Raw genomic sequence first — 21,882 nt, forward strand, 5'->3', positions numbered from 1 at the left:
ATATATGTATATATATATATAGTCCGGAAACTCTGCTCTAGAGACCAAACACCGAACTTTTTTCAAAACCCCGCAGGCCTCCAATAAACTTGGCTTCGCATAAACCTACACTTAAGACTGCGAATGAGGCTGTTAATCTGATCTGCATTATCTTCTCTTTTTTTTTTTTTTTTTTTTGTCAGTACGTGTATTCTTTGGCTGTTTGTGTCTTGCGGAATGCAAAACATGAGTTTCCTGAAAGGGAAACTCTGCCTGCCCCGTGTGTGAACGGCTACTTACCTTCAGAAGAACGTCCTCGTAAAGATTATTCGTATCCTGGGTAGGAGTCGAATCAAGGTCTGTCTAACCAAAGGGCATTGTTACCGACTGAGCTATGGAGTCTTCTTATTTTATTTGCTTCCAATTTTAATCCATGACTATGATTTCTATGAGCTCTTTCTATACTGCTACTATTCTCATTTGTGTACTTTTCCGTCTTGTAACCATAGCATCCATAAAAAGTTCAAAATAAAGATGAATAAAATGAGCGGATGCAAATTATAATGATTAAAAATGACGCTTGGTCTCCAATGCTTGAAATGCTTACGTAGTCTTGAGCCACTCGGCGTTCATTCGATCGAACTAGTACATTCCAGAATTTTTTCTTTTTCGCATTTCACAAAATTCTCTTTTTAGAACAGAATGCAGGGGCGAATGCCGGTCTTGAAATTCACGCTTGTTCTTGTTATCATTCAGGGAATGAGAGGTGTGATTGAAGTCTGATTAGGGAATAATTAATTACTGACCATTTAAAACTATGTACATGTATTTAGAAATTTATGTACATTTAATCATACAAATACAACATTTATTTTACAAATGATATTCTATCTTTTTTTCAATTTAACTACTTGAATACAAATTCTACCCTACGGTTCTTCTTTATGAATTGGTCAATAACATCGTCATAAAAAGTTGGTTGTAACTTAATTTCCCAAGCAACACGCACACTTGTAAAGATTGGCTGAAGCTCACTGGCTACAGCTACTTTCACTGCGTATGGCTCGTGTTTAAGCAACAGGGTGAGATGACGTGGAGGGAGCGGAAATGGCTATGCGCGCACATGAAATCACAGTGCTGAAGCGAGGACCTGGATGCTCCCACAACCGAGCAAGCCAAGGTAGCTTGACTAGCGTCGGCCTTCGATACACAACGCGAAGCTCAATTATTTCCACGCAAGCCTTAAACGTCTTCTGTCTACAAAAATAAAAGCCTAAATGGAATGCTTATAAATGCATGCATTTATTAACAAATAAATATTACTTCTTTCTCAATTAATGAGCTTGCGCAGCAAGCATAGCAAGCATGGAGAATTCGCCATTGACAGAATGATTATAAAATCTGTTCGAACTGATGAATTGGTGGGCTCTCAGTAACTGTTTATATTCGTTTTAACACAGTATGGAGTAAGTGAATGTAAGGATTTATATATTTTAGTATAGCGAATTCAAGTTCAGGAATCATATTTAATAAGGCAACCTGTAAAGCTGAGATTTTTTTCCCAATGTTGAAGGCAAGCTATATGTAAGTACTATATGTAAGTACCACATATTATTACTACTATTATAGTGGTAATAATCTGTGGTACTTACAGGCCCTTAAGCATGCCCAGATTGTATACTTAAATTCTTATGTATAACTTGCATGTGTTTTTCTGGCTGGTTTGCCTAGTAGCGGGAGGAAAAACCCCTGCCACCTCCTTATGGGACTGGCAAAATCATTTTCAGTTGAAAAGTCTTAATAAATGGAAGGCAAACCCCCAAAAGGGGTTAATTTGCCATTGTAAAGCTATTGAATAAAATGTTATTAAACATTCAAGTTAGTCTTTTATAGCCAAATGTAAATTTAGCAGGGGTAAATTTCGAAACTTGAGAGTTTCTAAATTGAAAAGCAAGCTCATGAGAATATAATCTTCGACTTCGGAATTGCCGGAGATATTGTACTACTTAAAATGCATTATCTCTGCCCTAGAGTTCGTATTTCGCCGTTTATTACTGCTCTGATTAAGACTTCATTGACCTGACAACTCTTTCGAGCTGTCGGCTGATCAAAGACCTTATGGGAATACAACTTTCCACATCAGATTTGTTTGATATTGCACTGCTAAAAAAATACGAACTTTGTCTAGGAGCCCTATGTACTTTTTATTAGTGAGTTCAATTAAGGTTTCACTGGCCTAACAGGTGTTTATAACTGTTTAAAGAATGTTTAATATCCGTTCATTCAATTGCTTTATTTATACCTTCTAGGCTTGCCTTCAGTATATATAATTCATGTCCACTGAGAGTGAAGTCATATATAATACAGTTTCCAACACGAGATTTTGCGCTCTTAAGGTTTCTATCTGATCTCTGATGAGAACCAACACAGTTCGGAACGGCTGTCAGGCTAATGAAACTTCAATCACAATCAATAAAAGGTGAAACAGGCTCCTAGGTAGAGTTCGTGTCTTTTAAGTAGTGCAGTACAAAGGCAACTCCGATGTTGAACGTCATGTTCTCATAATCTCTCTAGTCAATTTCAAAACTTTTAAAACATTGACTATGAGAGAATAATGTACGTCCACTACAGCCATAGCGACCGAGAAATTTAATGCTGGGGGGGGGGGGAAGGGAACAAAAAAACAGCAGGTGATGATTACCATTGCTGGCAAACCGAAACACTCGTACCTCAAAATTTTCAGTCGTTTACTGAGTGGCCATAATTAAAGAGGAAGTATTCAGAGTACTGTAGCGAAAAATGTATTGGTTTAATGTAATGAAGTTTTGATTTACATTAAAAAAAAAAAACCTACAAAATCCTGCCACCAGTGGACAATTGGCGCTATTTGCATAATTTCACTGTTTCTACAGACGAATTGGTGGATATAAGGAAGACCGAAATGGATTCGCGTCATTCTGATAAGAATGAAGTGCTATGGATCTCACCTTACCAGAACGGGCGTTGCTAGTCAAGCTTTGCTATCAACAATGCGGTAACGCTAATGCCGCGCTTCGAGGATTCCGGCATTTGAAGGATAGGAGAAAAGGTCCAATGACAATAACAAATCTTGGAAAAATTATTTCATGATTTGAGAATAGCGAATCTTTAGCAGTGAGGCCAGGACGAGGGCGCAAACGGATTATTCCTTAACAAGTTGACAAAGTTGCAATTGCCGTCGTAGAACACTGAATGAATAACGCACACGTGTCCAGCATGCTCGGGCAATATCAAGGCAACTGGAGATGCTATGCTTAACTATGTAGAAAATCCTGTGTCAAATGCTGAGGTTTTTCCCCATACAAGATTTTCCATACTCAAACTTTTGCTTCATGGTGATGCGGAAACTCGACTACAGTTTTTCCTGACGTTCTTAGCTCGAATGGAAGTGGATGATGCATGGAATGATGAGACACATTTTTATCTGAACGGTACTGTTAATTCATATATTTGCTGCATTCCATCAAACCCCTTTACACTCAGTGAAAGTCAAAGTGTTGTGTGCTTGCACTTCATTTATTACCGACCCTTACTTCCCTCCATAGCGCAATTGGAAGACATTACACCCTTCGATTGGAAAAGATCTAGGTTCGATTCTCGTCGTGAAGGGGGAAAATCCTTATATGGACTTTTTCAATTGAAAGTGAATTAACCGATCTCATACGGATGTATCATGTTTTTTTCCTCCCAGAAACTCGGGTTTTTCATCCTGCGTACAGACAAATTGGCTTTCATAACACATGCGATTTACAGACAAAAAATACTGTTGTTGTTGGTGATGATGAGCGGTAGATGGCGTTGATGGTAGTGGTGTCGTAGTAGGAGAATTAAGTAGTAGTGGAGAGGGTGAGATGTATTTAGCGAAGTAGAGTAGAGTAGATTGCCCTCCCGCGATGAGTCCTTGGATTCCCTGGAGGTGTCACATAATAGTAAAAACAATAGTACTTTTTCGAAGAACTTTGCCCGGCAGGACCAGTGACTTGTACCGTCTCTGTTGTTGTATCAATAAATTCTGCGCAACTTTATTGTTCCACAACTGCAGCAGCGAAGATGCCTTGACTCTACCATATTCATGCAGGATGGAGCACCACCTCACATTGGATTTCCGGCTTCTATAACTTATGAAAACACTTCACAGAGCGATTAGTCGTGCATTTCCCACAGCATGGCCAACTTCGCCTGATCTCAACCCCTGTGAGGGCCATCTGAAACGTGTGGTGTATGAAGGATATGTTTCTGATTTAGCAACCTTGAAAGGCAGAATAACGCATCACGTGAGGCAAATCAATGCAGACCTGTTGCGTTCCACTGTAAAAAATGTCATTCACAGAATACAGTTCTTAGAACATCTGAAACGAGGACATATTGAACCACATCTATAAGTTATACGAACAGGAAAATTGATTTGTTGCGTCTCTTCTAGCCATTACTATTTAATTAATTCCAAACCATACGCTTATAACGCCAAATTCCCTGGTGGCAGAATTTTGTACTATTTTTTTGTTTTGTGTAAATCAAAACTCCATGTTCCAGAGTGTACTTACACCAAGTTTGGTTGAATTTCGTCCAATACATTTTTCGCTACAGGGCTCTAAACACCTCCTTATTAATTATAGACAGCCTATATAAGATGATTTTTGTCTAAATGACACGTTTTCTTTGGATTTTTTGGACCATGATTCTTTATAAATATATGTATACAATCGTCAACAAGTTCGCCAGCTTTGGTCTATCTGGCTTCTTCAGGACGAGAATGGTTACATTAACATTAAATGCTACAACAGAAGAATGCAGTAACGAACTTAAAATCAGTTAAAAAATTGAAAAGGACGCGCGACATTAAGAGCATAAAGCGTGGAGAATTAATCATTGTTAGTAGATCGCGTTTTATATTTTTAACTACACGGCACATATTAAGATCTCCTAAGGATAGCATCGCTTTCTACAAATACGCATGAGTATACAACATCCCATGTTCCTGTGGACTGAATTATGTAGGCCAAACATCACGAAGACTAGAAATTCGAAAAAAAGGACATATCGGAGATGTCAACAACAACAACAGAACAGACACCTCAGGATTAGCCCATCATTTCTCAATTTCGAACCATTCCATTAATTTGGACAACAGCTTCATGCCGTACATTGAAGAGGATTTCAAATGTAGAAACTTTAAAGAAGCTGCAGTGGTACTCCGTACAGGAGACAATCTCAATAGAAATCAAGGTATGATATTGAAAAACATTTGGAAGAGTTTTATAAATTCACTATGTTTAGAAAAACTGAATTACGCGAAAAACTATAAAACGCGATCTACTAACAATGATTAATTCTCCACGCTTTATGCTCTTAATGTCGCGGGTCCTTTTCAATTTTTTAAACTGATTTTTAAGGTCGTTACTGCATTCTTCTGTGGTAGCATTTAATGTTAATGCAACCATTCTCGTCTTGAAGAAACCAGACAGACTAAAGCTGGCGAAAATGGTTGACGATTGTATACATATATTTATGAAGAATCATGGTCCAAAAAATCTAAAGAAAACGTCTCATTTAGTATAAAAAAAAGGACCAAATATCAACAATCAAAAATGATTTTTGTCTATTTTCTCAGCTATTTCCTTCTTCTCATTAATTCAATCATCTTTCATTTTTATATATTTATTTTTTCTATACATATTTATATACAAACACAATTAACATTACGAAATTATACATCATTACGATTAACCTATCTTCCGCCCATAATAGCTGTCTAATTATGTCTTAATGTCACAAACTCATTGCTTCTATAACTCACTGAAAGGCTGCTCTACATATTTTTCTTACGTAAGAATTAAAAACGAACTTTGCATATTTGCTCTAATCTTTTATTCACTGTCTTTTAATTACGACCTCTATTTGCTCTTAACTCGTTTAAAAACTTCAGTTGAATCTCTTTTCCGTCTCCTTTTAGATAAATTCATCAGATAACAACTAATTAACTTTCTCTTCACTACCATGGTACTGTCTCTCTACACGCATTAATTTTCTCTGAATATCCTTCGATTTTCTTGACACCCATTAAAATCCTTGGTGAGTAAAGAGTCATAATCCAATATTCGCTTGACTAAAGATGTAAAACGGTATCATTACTTCCTTTCTCATAGAAGTGAATCATCTTTTAATTAATCTGCTGAGCTTTACTAGTTGTCTTACTAAATATGATTCGGAATTTAAATTCTCTGTCAGCCAAAATACACACTCTTTGTGTATTCATTAATTTTTCTAAAGCCAATCCATTCAATTTTTATCTAGCTAATATTATTCCCTTACCGAATCGGAATGCTTATATTTGTTCACATTAAATTTTGAATCCAAGAGCATCCAAAATTCTGGTTCCGAAAACTAGGATGTGTTTCAGGTCGTTGGCCTTAAAACCTGTAAGTATCGTGGATTATTATTTTTATAATATTACATTTTAAATCCCAGAATTAGCTGCAGCAGCAGCGTAGCTGGGCTTTTAGCACCCGTTGCAAATTCATAGCTAAGCGCTTTTTATACGAGGGAGGTCCAGTAAGCAAGTTCCGTTTTTAAATATTTTCCCTGCAGCGCTGCGATCACAATGGTGCGCATGCGTGCTGAGTTTGTTGATTCGTTAGCAAGGCGTTGGTGCTTTTTCAGACATTCTCGCAGTGCGTACGCTTCTTGGTGTGTGTTTATAATGTATAAGAAAATCGAATCACTCGCCGCATGTGAAATTAGGTCAGTTATCCGTTTCTTGAATGCGAGGAACGTTAAAGCAGCTGAAATTCATCGGCAAATTACTGAGGTTTATGGAGAACATGTAACGAGTGATTGCGGCTGGCATAATACAACACTTCTTGCCATCTTTGGCTGGGAACAATTCCATCTTCTCCGATATGGTCCTGATATCGCGCCAAGCGACTTTCACCTATTCAAACATCTGAAGTCTTTCTTGGTGGCCGGCGGTTTCAAGACGACGACGAGGTCAAAGAAGCAGTTAATACATGGTCTGCGTCACTGGCGGCAACCTTCTATGATGAAGATATACAACTCTTGGTGTCCTGTTATGCCTGAACAATGGCGGAAATTATGTAGAAAAGTAGTGAAAGATGTCTACTTTAATTTCCAATGAAGTTTTTTTGTAAGTATATTTTTGTTTCTCTGACAGCCCATCGGAACTTTCTGGACGTCCTTCGTACAATTTCAATATCTGTTTTTTTTTAAATATCCTGACACTGGTGCCCTTGCAACTTCTCCAATTTCCTAGCCACTGAATCCCACTTCCTTGTTTGCTCTTCCAGTATTTAAGATCATCCTACAGAGGACCTAAATCATCTGAACACTTAACTATTCTGCTCGACTACACCATCAGCAAAGAGAAGAATTTTTGTCTTATTGTTTGAACCTCTGAATCATTTGGCGATACATTGAACAAAAACAAGGATCCTAAGACTGAACTCTGGGATACCAGCTACCAATAACGTTTTTTTTTTTTTTAATACACTTCTTTACACACTACTTCTTCGTTATCTATCAGTCCACTAATTTCTTACTGATCTCGCAAGATATATAAATAGCTGTTTGGCACATTTTCTTATCAGTGGGCTCTTATGTAGAACACTATCAAATATTTTGCTGAAATCCAAATAAGTCGCATCACAGACATTACCTTAGTCTCCCTCGTGACTTCATTATAAGAACTAAACAGATTTGTCATAACCAATCTCTTCCTCACAAAATCATTTCGTGCCGTGCTGAACAAGTGATCCTTGTGAAGAATATCCTGGATACGACTCCTAATTACTTTTTCATACTTTCTCGGTAACACTACGAAGATTTGTAGATCAAACACTCTCCACTTTATGAACTGAACCATCCTTACGAATTTTAACAACCCCTCAAAATTTTAATCAGAAGATATACTATTATTCGTCTTAAGGATTCATTGAAGATGATCCAAATGTAAGTTCATTAAATGTGACATACCTGTTTATTACCGAGAGAAAGAAATGGTGTAGTGTGTAGATGAGCAGCAGTAGATTGTGTGGAATGGAGTGTCTTCCTGCGAAGAGTCCTTGGACTCCTTGGAGGTGTCACTAATAATAATAAAATCTAATTTCATCTTTCTTACGCAACAATTTGCCTACTTCACTACAATGCACTGTAAATACTGAAACTTAGTGAAATCCCCCATGAGAAATATATCTAAATTTTTCGTCTTCCACATTTTTTGCAGTAATTATAACGACACTTCTTTTAAAAGATGTATTTATATTTGGATTATGTAAATTTTCTTACAGTAATTAGCTTTATTTCTTATGCCATTATGGCAAACTTATTATCTGTCCGATATGAACATGCCTTTTACTAACAAATTTCTGCTCAATCGGAAGAATCACAAGAGTCATTTTGTTCTGAATACCTGGGTTAAGATTTTCCTTCCATAAATGAAATGGGAAAATTGGGCTATTGAATACCCAGTTGAGACATAATGCGCAAAACTTAGTTACCCTCTATTCATTCTTAAACCGTCATGCAAAACTCGTAGTGTTGAGTGTTCGCATTCCTGAATCCATTCCATCGTATATTGCTTATGCAACTACTGTGTGAACTAATGAACAACTTCGTATTACTAAGAATGAAATTAGCACTATTATTTGAACACTGAACATAACTATAGGACGTAATCAACTTACCAGTACCCTTATAAAATTTATCAGCAGAAGCATGTCCCAGGTGGCCTCCTGATCGCCTATTAAATTCTGCTAGTAATGCTCCATATGGCTCACGAATTACGAGTACTGCTTTTTGAAAAGGAAGACGAGCTGTTTTACCCCATTCATGAGTTTTTACTAGAATCACAGATCCGTTTACCACACTTTCTCCAGGAAAACCATTTCGGAAAAGTGTGCTGTCTTTATACACACTTCCAGTCAAATAACCTAGTAGAAAATAAAGCAATTAATCATTACATGTCAGTAAGTTATTCTTGAATATAGTCAACATTAATTGTGCAAGCAAAAGCTCTTTATTTTTGATCCCCCCCCCCAGTACATTGCTCCTAGTTATATCGCATATCTGCATCTGAAGACACGTTATTACTCTGGCTATGATATAAACTAAGCTACGCAATACTAATGTTGTCTTTAATAAGATACATTTTTTCTAATATACAGGGTACAATTTTACTGATAAATGAAACTATTGGAGTATCAAATACCGTTCTAGGTATTCGAGTCCATTTCCGATTTTTAGTTGCTGAATAGAGGAGCTTTTACTAGCCCCCCCCCCTTTGTTTTTTCTCAATTCATGTGGCATATTCTCTCCTCGAAGTCTTCAAAATCATTGGTAGCTATGTACTCAGTCATCGGTAATGACTAAGGACGGTTACTAATTATCTACTGGTTTCCAAAAGGAGGAAAAAATAGTTAGGCTAAAAGAGTTCTGCCCACTCCCTTTGTGAAATAAAAAGGGTCAGAGGATGTATCTTATTAATAATTAAAATAATGTCATATACACATACATAAAATATAACAAAATGAATTAAACAATAAATTAAGCAACTAAGACAAAAATATATGCTGTGATTAGCAGAGGTGCAACGCAGACAATGGATTGTGCTGTGTTGACAGCGATTTTGAGAAGTGTTCCCTCCTGTGATGAGCCCTCCAACTGCATGAAAGTGGCATGTAATAATAATGGAAGAAGAAGAAGAATCTCTGGAGAATTTCACTCATTCGTAAAGTTTCACAAGTAGAAGTCTAGTTTTAGAAGTGAATTTAGATAGAAGAGATATTTCCGTATAGTATAACTGGTAAGCCCATGTTATATATTTCTTCTCATCAAGGATTAGGCAAATGCCTAATCCTTGATGGCTTCACTGATCTTTCCGTCTTTCCATCTTGCAGTTGGTCTCTCTCTCTCTTTCTCACCCTTTGGTCTATATTTATCCACTCCCTTTGGTAGCCGATATCTTTCCATTTTTCTCTGTATTACTTGATCATTTCATTTACGTTGTAAATGTCTAGTTCTCTTCTAATGTCTTACATTTTTATAATGGTCTAATTTTGTTCAACCTTTAATTGTTCTTAAAAATCTAATTCTGCTGTTTGTATTTTACTTTGATCTTTCTTTTTAACAGTCCATATTTTCGAACTATATATAATAGGGCGGAGCGGCCATTTTTTCATATATCGTCAACTTTTAGACACGTTATGCAACCTAATTATGCAATATAATTAAACTGTGTCACTTGTTCTATTATTTTTCTTCTATGACTATTTTTGATCTAACATAATTTGTTTCCGTTTACGAAATATTCAAATTGTATTCTTGGCTTATTTTATTTCATTCATAACTTGATTTTTGAAGGTCATTTTCATTGTCTTGTGATATCATCTAATCGTCTACATACATGCATTATATCGATAACAGTTCTACACTTCTTCGTTAACTGGATAACTTGTTTTATTGTTATTTTCCAAATTTTAATAACTAGGAGATCAATATATCATAGATCAATGTGTGTGTGTGTGTGTGTGTGTGTGTGTGGCTTGTACTAAATGTAATGGATGTGTATTTTATCAGGAACGCTATCATAATCTATAAAGGCTAAAAGAGTCTCCAAATTAAATTCTCGTCTTTTTCCAGTTAAGAGTTCTTCCCACTTTCATTTTGTTCTTCCGAGAATAAATTGCAATATTTCTGTCTTTTATTCAAAATGTTACTGTATGTTTCGTAATCTGTATTGAATAAACTTATTCCTCTGTAATTTCCATAGTCTTGTCTCTCTCCTTTCTTAATTATAGATATAACCTTAACTATTGACCAATCTTATGGAACCGCACATTTCCTCCAACAGTTATTTTATTAACTTTAAGATTCTCTGATGTAAATATTCTCCATCGTACTTCCAAAGCTCTATTATTTATACCATCTAATTTCTTTTTTTATACCTATATTGCTTCTTTTAGTTCTTCCAATTTGATTGGTTTGATATCAATACTGATTTCTTCGTTGTTATTTTCTATCAATAAATTTGGGCAATACCATAAATTCTTACACCCTCTGTCCAAAAAGAAACCGAACTTTTCGAAAAAGAAGAAACTGGTGGCGCCACCTGTTGTATCTTTTTGTTGTCGAAAGTGGCAACCTTCATTAGTGTTGTGTCAAATGTTTATGACATTTGTTTCATTAGAAGCCAAGTTATAGTGCCAAGAGTGACAGTGTGCTTTGACGAACGGTCGGGAAATGAGTTTCAAACACAGAGCTGCGATTGACTTTTGTGTTAAACTTGGTCAATTTTATCGAAACGCATCAAATGCTTCAAAAAAGTATACAGTGATGAATGCTTATCCCATACTCAAGTTTACGAGTGGTTTAAGCGATTTCGAAGTGGTCGTGAAACGCTTGAGGATGACGAAAAGCCGCGCTGTCCAAACACTGGACTGAGAAAAGTTAACATCTCAAAAGTGTATGATTTCATCAAAGAAAACCTGAAATCATCCGTGAGAGTGATTGAAATGAATTGGGGATTCCAAAATCAACTGTGCACAACATTTTGACTGAGAGTTTGGGCCTTCGTAAATTGAATTCAAAATTTTTTCCCCACAAGTTGACACCGACGACCAAAAAAATGTATCGAATTGAATACTGCAAGGACCTCATTAAAACCGCTCGTAAGGACTCAAACTTCCTCGAGACGATCGCTACTGGTGATGAAATGAGTATTTTGAGTATGAGCCCGAAACAAAGCGCCAGAGTGCTGAGTGGAGACCACCAGAAGAGGGGCATCTGAAAAAAAGTCGCTCGGAGAAGTCAAAAGTAAAGACAATGCTGATTTATTTCTACGATTCCAAGTGCATTATCCACAAAGAATTTGTTCCGCCTGGCCAAACGGTTAATGATGAGTTTTATCTCGAAGTTTTGAAGTGATTGATAGTGAGAATTCGTCGCTTGCGGCATGAATATTGTGATGCAGGCAGCTGGTCACTTTTGCACGATTATGCACCATCTCCTCTTTCGAACACCGTAAGACAGTTTTTGAGCAAAAACCAAGTTTGTGTGTTGCAACACTCGCCGTATTCACCTGATTTAGCACCCTGTGACTTCTTTCTCGTCCCCCGACTTCATTTGCCGATGAAAGGAAAGCGATACGACACCATTGAAAACGTTCAAGAGGCAGTAACCACGACCCTGAACAGTATACCAAAAACCGATATAAAAAACTCATTTAACGAATTAATTGACCGTGCCAAATGCTGTATCGAAGCTGAGGGAGAGTATATTGATTGAAATAAATGATTTGAATAATTATAATTGGCCTGTGTTTTATTTTCTATCAAAAGTTCGATTTCTTTTTGGACAGAGGGTGTACAATGTTTTGTGCTCTTCTTTATGCTGATGTGTGCTATGTCTCTTTCTTAATTGTTTAATTTCCTTAATATTTTGTAGGCTATGTCTTATTTTTCCATGTACATCTTTTTTATTAATAAATCTATCCCAAGACTCTTGGTGAGCTTTATCTACTCTGGTTTTAACTATATTTGTTTTGTTTTTGTACATTTCTTCTGTTTCCTTTGTTTCTTTTTAGAGGAATGGTACTTTTTTTTCTTTTAGTGCATTTACTTTATTGCGTTTCTCATATAATATATACAGGGTGTTCGGGATAAATTTGACATATTTATAATTAATTATATTTTTCCGTAAGTTACATGTATTAACACACACTTCTCTTCATTTAAAAGTTTGGACCCTTCTTCATTCATATACAAGATGTCAGAAAGGATGGATAGCTGGAACCCACCTGAATCATGGAAGAGAATAACTTGTATCATGATGATTCGTGCCCGCCATCAAAATAAGGATATTACGACTGCTGCCCAATGCTCCCTGAATACAGTAAAAACAATCAGGCATGAACTAGAGACTTGCAATGGTGACTACGAGGATGTAGCAAGAAGAAAGATCCCTAGCAGACGATCTGATTGCGTTCGTACAGCAGAATTCCTCGCAAATCTGCAGGAACAGGTGTTGAAGAACCCTGGCATTGGAATTCGGGCTTTGTTCGTGGAGTTGCTAACTGTAGTCAAGCCCTGGATAACAAGGGTAGCCAATGGTAGGCCGTATGTATGGCAGCAGGATTCGGCCCCTTGCCACACCTCTGGGAAAAGTCAAAAATGGTTGTCTGAAAATTTCTACGACTTCACCAGTCCAAATGTTTGGCCTCCAAACTCCCCAGACCTTAACCCCATGGATTATTTTGTATGGGGCGCAGTTGAAAAAGACACCAATCGCACTTCCAGTAATACAAAAGCCCAGTTAATGGATAAAATTAAAACAGTTTTTGCGGCCCTTCCCAGGGAGACTGTAGCATCAGCTTGTTCGAGGTTCCGAAGCAGAATTGAAGCTGTGATCGATGCTAATGGTGGTTATTTTGAGTAAATCTTGTTGATAGTATTGTAATTAACTCTGCCTGTAATTTTTTTTGTCAATTCATTAAATTTAATAGATACAAAGAAGATTTTCTTTTTCCTTACGAAACTGTCAAATTTATCCCGAACACCCTGTATGTTATAGTTAAAATATATAATTCAGTTATTCTGTGGAATAAATAGATATTTTATTGAATAACGAGTCGTTTTAGTTAAGGCATATATGTGTCTTTTCTCTCAACCTGGTGGTTGGTGGGATCGGAGTGCTACTTTACTAGAGAATGATTAAAAAACAGGGGGGGGTTCCCGTTGCCCTGGTCCAATAATTTGTGTTGATGAGTCCGGTGTGACTGTTTTGAGGAGCGAAAAACCCGCGCTTCCTGGAGAAAAATCCTCCATATGAGACAGCTATCTTAGGTTTGATTAAAAGCCCTAATAAAGGTTCTTCACACCATAGACGGGATTAGAACCCAGGTCTTTCCAATCAGAGGGCTCCCTCGAAATCAAATATCAAATCAAGTATGAAATAAGAATTTTATTTCATACTTTCAATAAGTAGATAATTTATGAAATACCTAGGTATTCTATAGAATAACTAACTAGTTCTAGTTAAATTACACATACCGACTGCTGAATTAGAAACTTTTGTTTAATATTAGACCTCCTTTGGCCCGAATTACAGCACATATGCGGTTTGGCATAGATTCCACAAGGGGCTGAATTGCATCTACATCTACAACATACCAGGCAGTCCGTTAACTGAATCGGATATGACGGAAGAGAACTTTGCTCCCGTATCTGGTTTTATAACATGTTCCATACGTTATCAATAGAGTTCAGATCCCGGCTTCGTGGTGGCTAGGGAAGATGTTGAAAGTCGCTGAACCAATGTTGAACAGTTCTTGCCAGATGGACAGCAGCATTGTCGTCCATGAAACAACCGTCGCCTGCTGGATAAAAATCAACATTGACGGATGGACTTGATCGGCAACAATGTTCAGATATTCCTTGGTGGACACCCGACCTTCCAGCAATATCAGGGAACTCGTTCCGTACCAAAAGAACATGCCCGACACTATGACACCACCTCCAGAACCTTGAGTCGTGTTTACAAGGCAAGCTGGGTTCACTGCTTCATGGAACTCCTGCCAAACTCTGCCTACTGCACAGAAAAGGTGTACCGTGACTTGTCGGACCACATGACTTTTCACAGTCTTCCAGTGTCTAATCACGGTGTTCCTGACATCACTGTAGATGATCTTTCCGGTTTTTCGCAGAATTCAGTGGTTTCCGTATAAGCCGATACGATCCCCTTCAATTTCTTGTGCAGAGTTCGAAAGATATGGGTCGGGTAGAGCCTTCATTAAATACTTCGGTCAATAGCTGCACGCAGGAAGTTCTGTTTGTCCGTACAAGCCTTCTCAGACGACGGCGATCTGACGACTATCTTAGGATTACAGTTACGCTTCTTGGACAAGCAGTGTGGGTTATTTTATCCCACTCTAATGAGTTATATATTAAATATATTATATATTAAATACCTTAGATATCTCACCTTTTGAGAAACCAGTCGGCTGCTGTTTTCAAAATCGTGGCGCCAGCCAGACGGGTACGCATAATAAGCCCTTTATCGACCTCCAAAAGATCTTTTATTTTTTCCCATTGCAACACTATTGACGATTAATGACCAACGTATTCTTAAATGGTTGCCTAAAACACGTGGTGACGCACCTAACAAACTATTTTGCATTTATGCTGCATAAGTGACGTTTACGTATATCTGCATAATTTTTCAATTCATAATTTATAATTCAGTGGCTGATATGTGTATAAAAATAATATTTTTATACACATATCAACTTATGTATAATGGTTCATTATACATATGGTTCATTATACAGTATTTCTGGAAAAAGAAATGATTGTTCACTTTCATTGATTTATTTAAGTCCGATGAATAATGAAGAATGCAGTAGTAAAATAATGTGTTAATGTAAACAGTGTGAAAGAGGTATTTGTTTATTTATTTGCACATGATGAACTATAATGTCATTTGAATTGCAAACTTTTTTTGTAATCTGGCATCTTTTCTTACCTCCACATTTCACAAAACCCCTGACCTGTATCAGTTGACTGTGCTGTAGATCCTCTTCTAAAAGATACTTTTCTGGTGACACTTCTTCAGAGGAAAAATAAAAATTCGTCACAAATGTGATTGAAAATCTGTGAAACCTATTTGACAACGACAATTAAGTTTAGAAAATGCCATTTGCTTTACAAAGACATTTTTCTTTTTCCTCTCAGATGCTCCAAACCAAGCAACGACCTGTATACTCCCCAGTATTATATTTTTGTAACACCCATTTAATTGCTTAATCATTATTTCTCTGTCTCCGTGATACTCTGACAAGTAGGTGTTATTATAAAACTTAAATAAATCTTCTTCAGTCATACTAATATATATTAGTATGTGAATCTTCCATTGGAACAATTAGTTTTTCTATTCTCTTGAAATCTTGATATCCCATGAGAATGTCATAAACATTGCAGTAACCATAATCACAAGGAACTTTCTTTTCAGTACTTTAAATATTTTGTACTTCATTGATTAATTTAGATGCTTTTTACGCGTCTATACATCTAGATACTCTATCATATTCATCAAGGTTCAGCTACCGCATCAGCGATAACGGGTACAAAATTGAGGATGATATTATAATTTGGGCACTAGGAATGGAATTATACACAAGATCACCGTTTGATCGTTGTGACGAAAAACTTATTTCCCCCTGAGATCTCCATCTTTTTTCGATCGGTATGACAGCGCGGTCAATTGACAGAGGTCAGAGTTTTATGAAATGTGTTTGTAACCAAAGATGTCAGACTACAAAATGTTCATGCATGAAAAAAATGTTTGCAATTCGAATGTCATTAAAGTTCATTATATGCCAATAAATAAACAAATATCTTGATTCACACTGTTTACATTAGCACATTATTTTTACTGTTACGTTCTTTATTATTCATCAGACATATAAATAAATATATCAAAGTGAAAATAATGTACTTTTCTCAGAAATATAATAGACCATTTCAACATTCTGCCAACCAATAATTATTTTTTTTATATATACTTTAACTAGAACTACTTGGTTATTCTACAGAATGCCTAACTATTTCATAAATTACATATTTAATAGTTTTTGGTTGCTTTTTCGCGATTTAGCCGGCTGGACACTCTTAATGCTTTATGATTAAGAGGTAATGTTAACTTTTAGACAGTTTCTTTTAACTCTGAACAAAATATTTCCAGATAGGTTTTTTTTGGACTTTAGATTGGCCCCAATATTTTTGACTCTCCTTTCTGAATAGTCAATGGAATATCTGAAGTCGTCCGCGTACTTCAGTCCTCTACTATTTTACATATCTGCCATACAATTAATGGCAGATATATAAATGATGTCTTATGCATTAGAGAAGTCCATGCTATAAACATGTCGTTTAGCAAACTACTATTACAAAAACTGCTGTCATCCTTTTTAGAATATAGCGATCTTTAGATTTTTTTAAGTGGAAACTCATTCAAACTCATAATCAATTAAATTTAAAAATGTATTAAGAAACCTAAGCACTTTTATCATTACGTCCATTTCGATTCATACATTAATTATTACATCTCATTCATTCTTCATTAGAATATAGACATTGTTCTCGAAATTCGGAAATAAATGACGACAGAAAACAATATTATCTTCGAATGAGTTTTACGACCATATACCTTTTCTTGTTCGATAAACTTATCAATAAAATCAACGCATATACTTGATCGTTTACAATCCTTTAAAGCGTTCCTTAAAAACATATCAAAGTTACTCACACTAAAAATATTTACAAACCAGTAAGGCACATTTGGAAATAACCTGAATATTAGAGAGTTTTTTTCTGATAATAAAAAGTTAGCAAAAAAAGGTATTAGGAGTAACTGCCTCTAACCCACTTCCGCACACATACAGAATTCAATAATGTCATGCATAAATTCTGGTGCCAACAAGGCTGTGAGGCTGTCGGTGTTGGCTGCTCGATAAGATTAGTCTTTATATCTTTTAAATAGAATAAAAACTGGATGATCCTCAGGGGGGGAAAAGTCTATGCAACCACAGTTAAGCATTTCGTGGTTGATTGGCTGAGCTAATTACTAAAACTTGGTTCAGTTTGTTTCGAAGTAATAGATATAGATTGTCATTATATATAGATATGGAACATCTATATGAAATTTGCATTAAAATGAACAATAAACTCAGTTATTCTAATTTAAGTTTAATTGTCTTCTTAACGATTACAGCTTCGTTATGACTCTAAATAAATGTACATCAATTGCACTGCTTCTCGCATTCCTATCTCATAGTTGCTGTAACGAGGTATTTTTGCGTCCAAGGGAGAAAAATGATAATTATGCTTCTAAAAATTTTGGGCCTGAGATGGAATACCATTTAAGTGCTATTTTCTGTTTCTCTCCAACTGAAGAATGATTCCCAAACAAATCGTCTTAACACTTTTTCATTCTTTAAAGAGAGAGAGTATGTAGAAACTCTTTTTGCTTCAACTTTTAGAAATTGGTAGCCAGCTGATTGAGTTCATGGCTACTGACGTGTGTGAGTTCAGTGATAGATTTTTTTTTTTTTTTGACGGGAAAAAATGACCGGTTTAGGAAGAAAAATACTCCACTGCTGCGTCATGTATCAAATAACTTGCTAAAAAAACGACAAAAGGTTACTATATGCTACTAGAATCAAATCTATAACAGTTTTCTTTTTCCAGTCTAGTTTTTTTTTTTTTTCCCCAGATTTGACGTCCGTAGACGATGTATGATCACTGCCGTACCTCACATGGTTTTGGCAATGATGTTTTCTGCTAGAATAAGTGGTAGGGTCGCAGATTCCCTTTCCAAACAAAGTTTGTAGGAAATTCACAAACATCCATGTCCACGGCGGGATTCGAACCCGCAGCCTCTTGGCTGGAGAGCTGACACGCTAACCACTCGGCCAACCAGGCCTGGAAGTTATAACCAGGTTCACAAGCAACAACAGAATGTCTCATAGGTTTTTCAATTTTTTATTTAGATTTAGTTTCTTCAAAAACAAGACATTACTATATAAATAAACTGCGTTTTTGCTAAATTTGTAGCTCTTTCAACTTTTACAGCGTTCAGAGTGCGTCTTGTCCTACCCTGGTTAGAGCGTTTACTCACAAAATGGTCACAGGTCCCTTTCGCTGGAGACAGGCATAAAAAAATGGTACTCTCTCTCTCTCTCTCTCCCAACGTTGGCAGTATAGAAAATAGAGTTAGTCCTAATAATGCCGCAGAGCTTATAATAAAAGCCCAGTTTCAATAGGGAGTTGCAATTTCCAGCAACTAAGATCATTCCAGTTGCTTCTGATAACTACAAAAGGAACTGCTGTCCAAGTGCGGGAATGTGGTCACAAAGTATATCAACAATGTCTAATACTACGGAATACCGTAGTTGAACTTGGACTAACACGACAGCTGCAACATTTGAATAAAGTTCGGATTCACTAAGACAAGCTAACAAGATTCACTTCATTGAACAATACATCCGTTGACCACAAAGCAAAACGATACGTCACACCTCTATTGGCAGGATAACATCGAAAACGGCTAGCTCATTTAATGTTCAAAGAATCGCATCGTCGACCTAAAGAGATTTGATTAGCCAAGTGAAAGGTGGTTGAAAGCGTCAGTAATGACAGGAAGAGTGGATAAATAAATTGTAGGAAAGTAAGTGAAATAGATCTGAACAAATTCCTATCAAGTTTCTGTTTGGCATATTTATCTCTCTCTACCCATCTGATTATCGTGTAAACGCAAATAAAATAAACTATCTACAGTACATAAGCCCAAACTGCTGAAATTCAAACGCTGTGTTAAGAATAACAATGCAAAGTACAATAATGTCTTGATTCTTTGCTGCACAAGTTGACTTTTTTTCCATTTTTCTAGTTTTTAATTCAAAAATATTAGAGTTAGTGTGCGGTTATTAGAGTTAGTAAAATTTTAATGAATTTGAGATAAAAAGCTGTTTTTCAAAAATTAATTTGGATTAGACAAAAATGAACTTCTATAAATTGAATTTACTGAACTTCACAAATTCAGTTTATATCTTGAGAGAAGACGACAAAGTGATCTTAGCAGCACTACCTTTAACTCGTTGAAAAGATATTTTTATTTATTTAATAAATAAAAATAGTATAGTAGCATTAGAGAGCTAAGAGTTAGAATCCGAAACCCTTACTTGATATACCAAACATGGAACATTTTAAAACCACTTTAGGTGTCCATTAAACTTAGGAGGCCTAAATAAGCGATGAATTCATCTAACTGGATATTTCAGTATTTAGAATTCTTCTTTCACAGAATTCAGTAGCAGCTGATCCTTGGGATGCACCCCTTCTCATCTTAAATCTGACAGATTCAATTTGCCCAAGTTAATATTGGACAAAAATTCTATCTAATAAATCTTCTCCCATATATCATCCATTAAAAAAATAAACAATTGTTCCAGCAGATTTGTAACGTTATTTATGATGTTCCTGGAGGAACATCTGATTATTCCCCATATATCATTATATTATTATTATTATTATTATTATTATTATTATTATTATTATTATTATTATTATTAGAGGCCTCGAAGGAGTCACTGACTCCGGAAGCCTTGTAAAGAGGCAAAATGACTTCTTTATTCTTACACGTGAATATTCATTTCAGTATCGCAATTTTTTTCTGTGTTGTATTTACAATTTTTACTATGTGACCTTCGAATTTCAGACTTCCTATCATCATAACTCCAAGATCCCTAGCCTCATCAATTTCTTCCAAGTATAATCCCTGTAATATAATATGTCACTGAAAATCTCATCACACCAAATGCATAACTTTACACATAATAGTGAATTAACAGCAATTATTATTATTTGCTCACAATTCCAAATTATTGAAATCGATTTGCAAGAGCTGCATATCATCATCATCCCTGATTACTTTGTTTATCTTTGCATCATCAGCAAATAATTGAACATTCCTATAAGGTCCTTTCCAATAGTATCATTAATGTACAGATCGATCAACAATGGTTCAAGGACTGATCCTTGGGATACACCTTAAATCTGACTGATTAATTCCTCCCACACATACGTACCACTTTCTGTTACTCTTGTCCTTCAGCCATTGCTTATTAAAGTTAATAGTTTGTATTCTAATCCCTTTCCAATTTATGCAACAGCCTTTCATATGGTGTCCTGTCAAATGCTTTAGCAAAGTCGTCTAAAAGTAGGTACACCCATTCCTTTTATTCAACTCAGCTTTAACATTATTATAAAATATGAGCAAATTGCTGAGACATTAGCTCATATACCCATGAATTCCGCTATCTAAAACTAAGAAAGGAAAGTTGGTCTACTGGATATTAGCGTATCCGCTCTCCACACAAGTGGCTGAGGGTTCGAATCCCACCAAGAGCATGGATGTTTGTGATATTGTCCTTCCAACTCGCTGTAGAAAGGGCATCTGCGACCCTACCACACCCTCTAGCAGCTGCAGTTGGTCTCCTGTTGAGGGAAGGTAAAACTAGGCAAAAAAATCAATGCACAAGTAGTCCAGTGGCACCCACAGCAGTGTACTGGTTAGGGGGGGGGGAGACTGCCCCCATCCGGACACCAGTTAAGGGATTAAAAAAAAAAAAAAAGAAAGAAAGAAAGCAAAATTAACTCTTACACAGATGGTGCTATCTTGTTTTATGGGAATACTGATCTAAAAGTAACAAATTGGATCCACTCGAAAATCAAATCAAATATTGCGAAACAAATTCTATCTGACTTCTAAATTGTGTATTGCATCGTTTATGTATATATTGTATATACTAGCATACAACTTTGTATTCCAGTATAGCCAATTGCATATACATTTGTATATAATGATGATTTATATAACTGATTGTATTTCATGGTTTTGTAAAATGAACGTGACTCTGAGCACATAAAGTTTGTACATCGATTTGGAACTAGAATATTTCATATTATTGATTCATGTTCGATTGGATGTGCCCTTCTCTCTCTCTCTCTCTCTCTCTCTCTGATGACGGATATGATGACGGACTTTTTAGGATGATGAATGCAAATTTCAGTAGTCTTTGAAGCATTTATACTGAGTTTAAAACAAAATTTCATGCAGACTATTTGTTCTTTCACATCGTTCATTCCAAAAATTAACACACAGTAAACAATCGAGCAATTAAACTCCATGCACATTCGAAACTAATTCATAATGAAGCAGTACTACAGTACTTAGCGGTTGCTATCACAACCGCTAAGTGCTGTTATAATAAGCAAAGGGTACGAACCATATGCATCC

At 36.1% G+C, this 21,882-nt stretch overlaps 1 protein-coding gene across 1 annotated transcript in view; it reads right to left on the bottom strand.

Annotated features, from left to right (window-relative positions):
- Positions 1–21,882, bottom strand: part of LOC150095618 (WSCD family member CG9164-like) — a 46,276-nt gene that overhangs the window by 21,194 nt on the left and 3,200 nt on the right. The window contains exon 2 of the mRNA XM_090410327.1: positions 8,718–8,963. Coding sequence (XP_090266453.1) covers positions 8,718–8,963 — 246 coding nt within the window. The remainder of the gene's footprint in view (positions 1–8,717; positions 8,964–21,882) is intronic.

Source organism: Typopeltis vanoorti, chromosome 20 (genome assembly GCF_054136105.1).
Source record: "Typopeltis vanoorti isolate ZY-2024b chromosome 20, IOZ_Tvanoo_1.0, whole genome shotgun sequence".
NCBI lineage: Eukaryota > Metazoa > Arthropoda > Arachnida > Uropygi > Thelyphonidae > Typopeltis > Typopeltis vanoorti.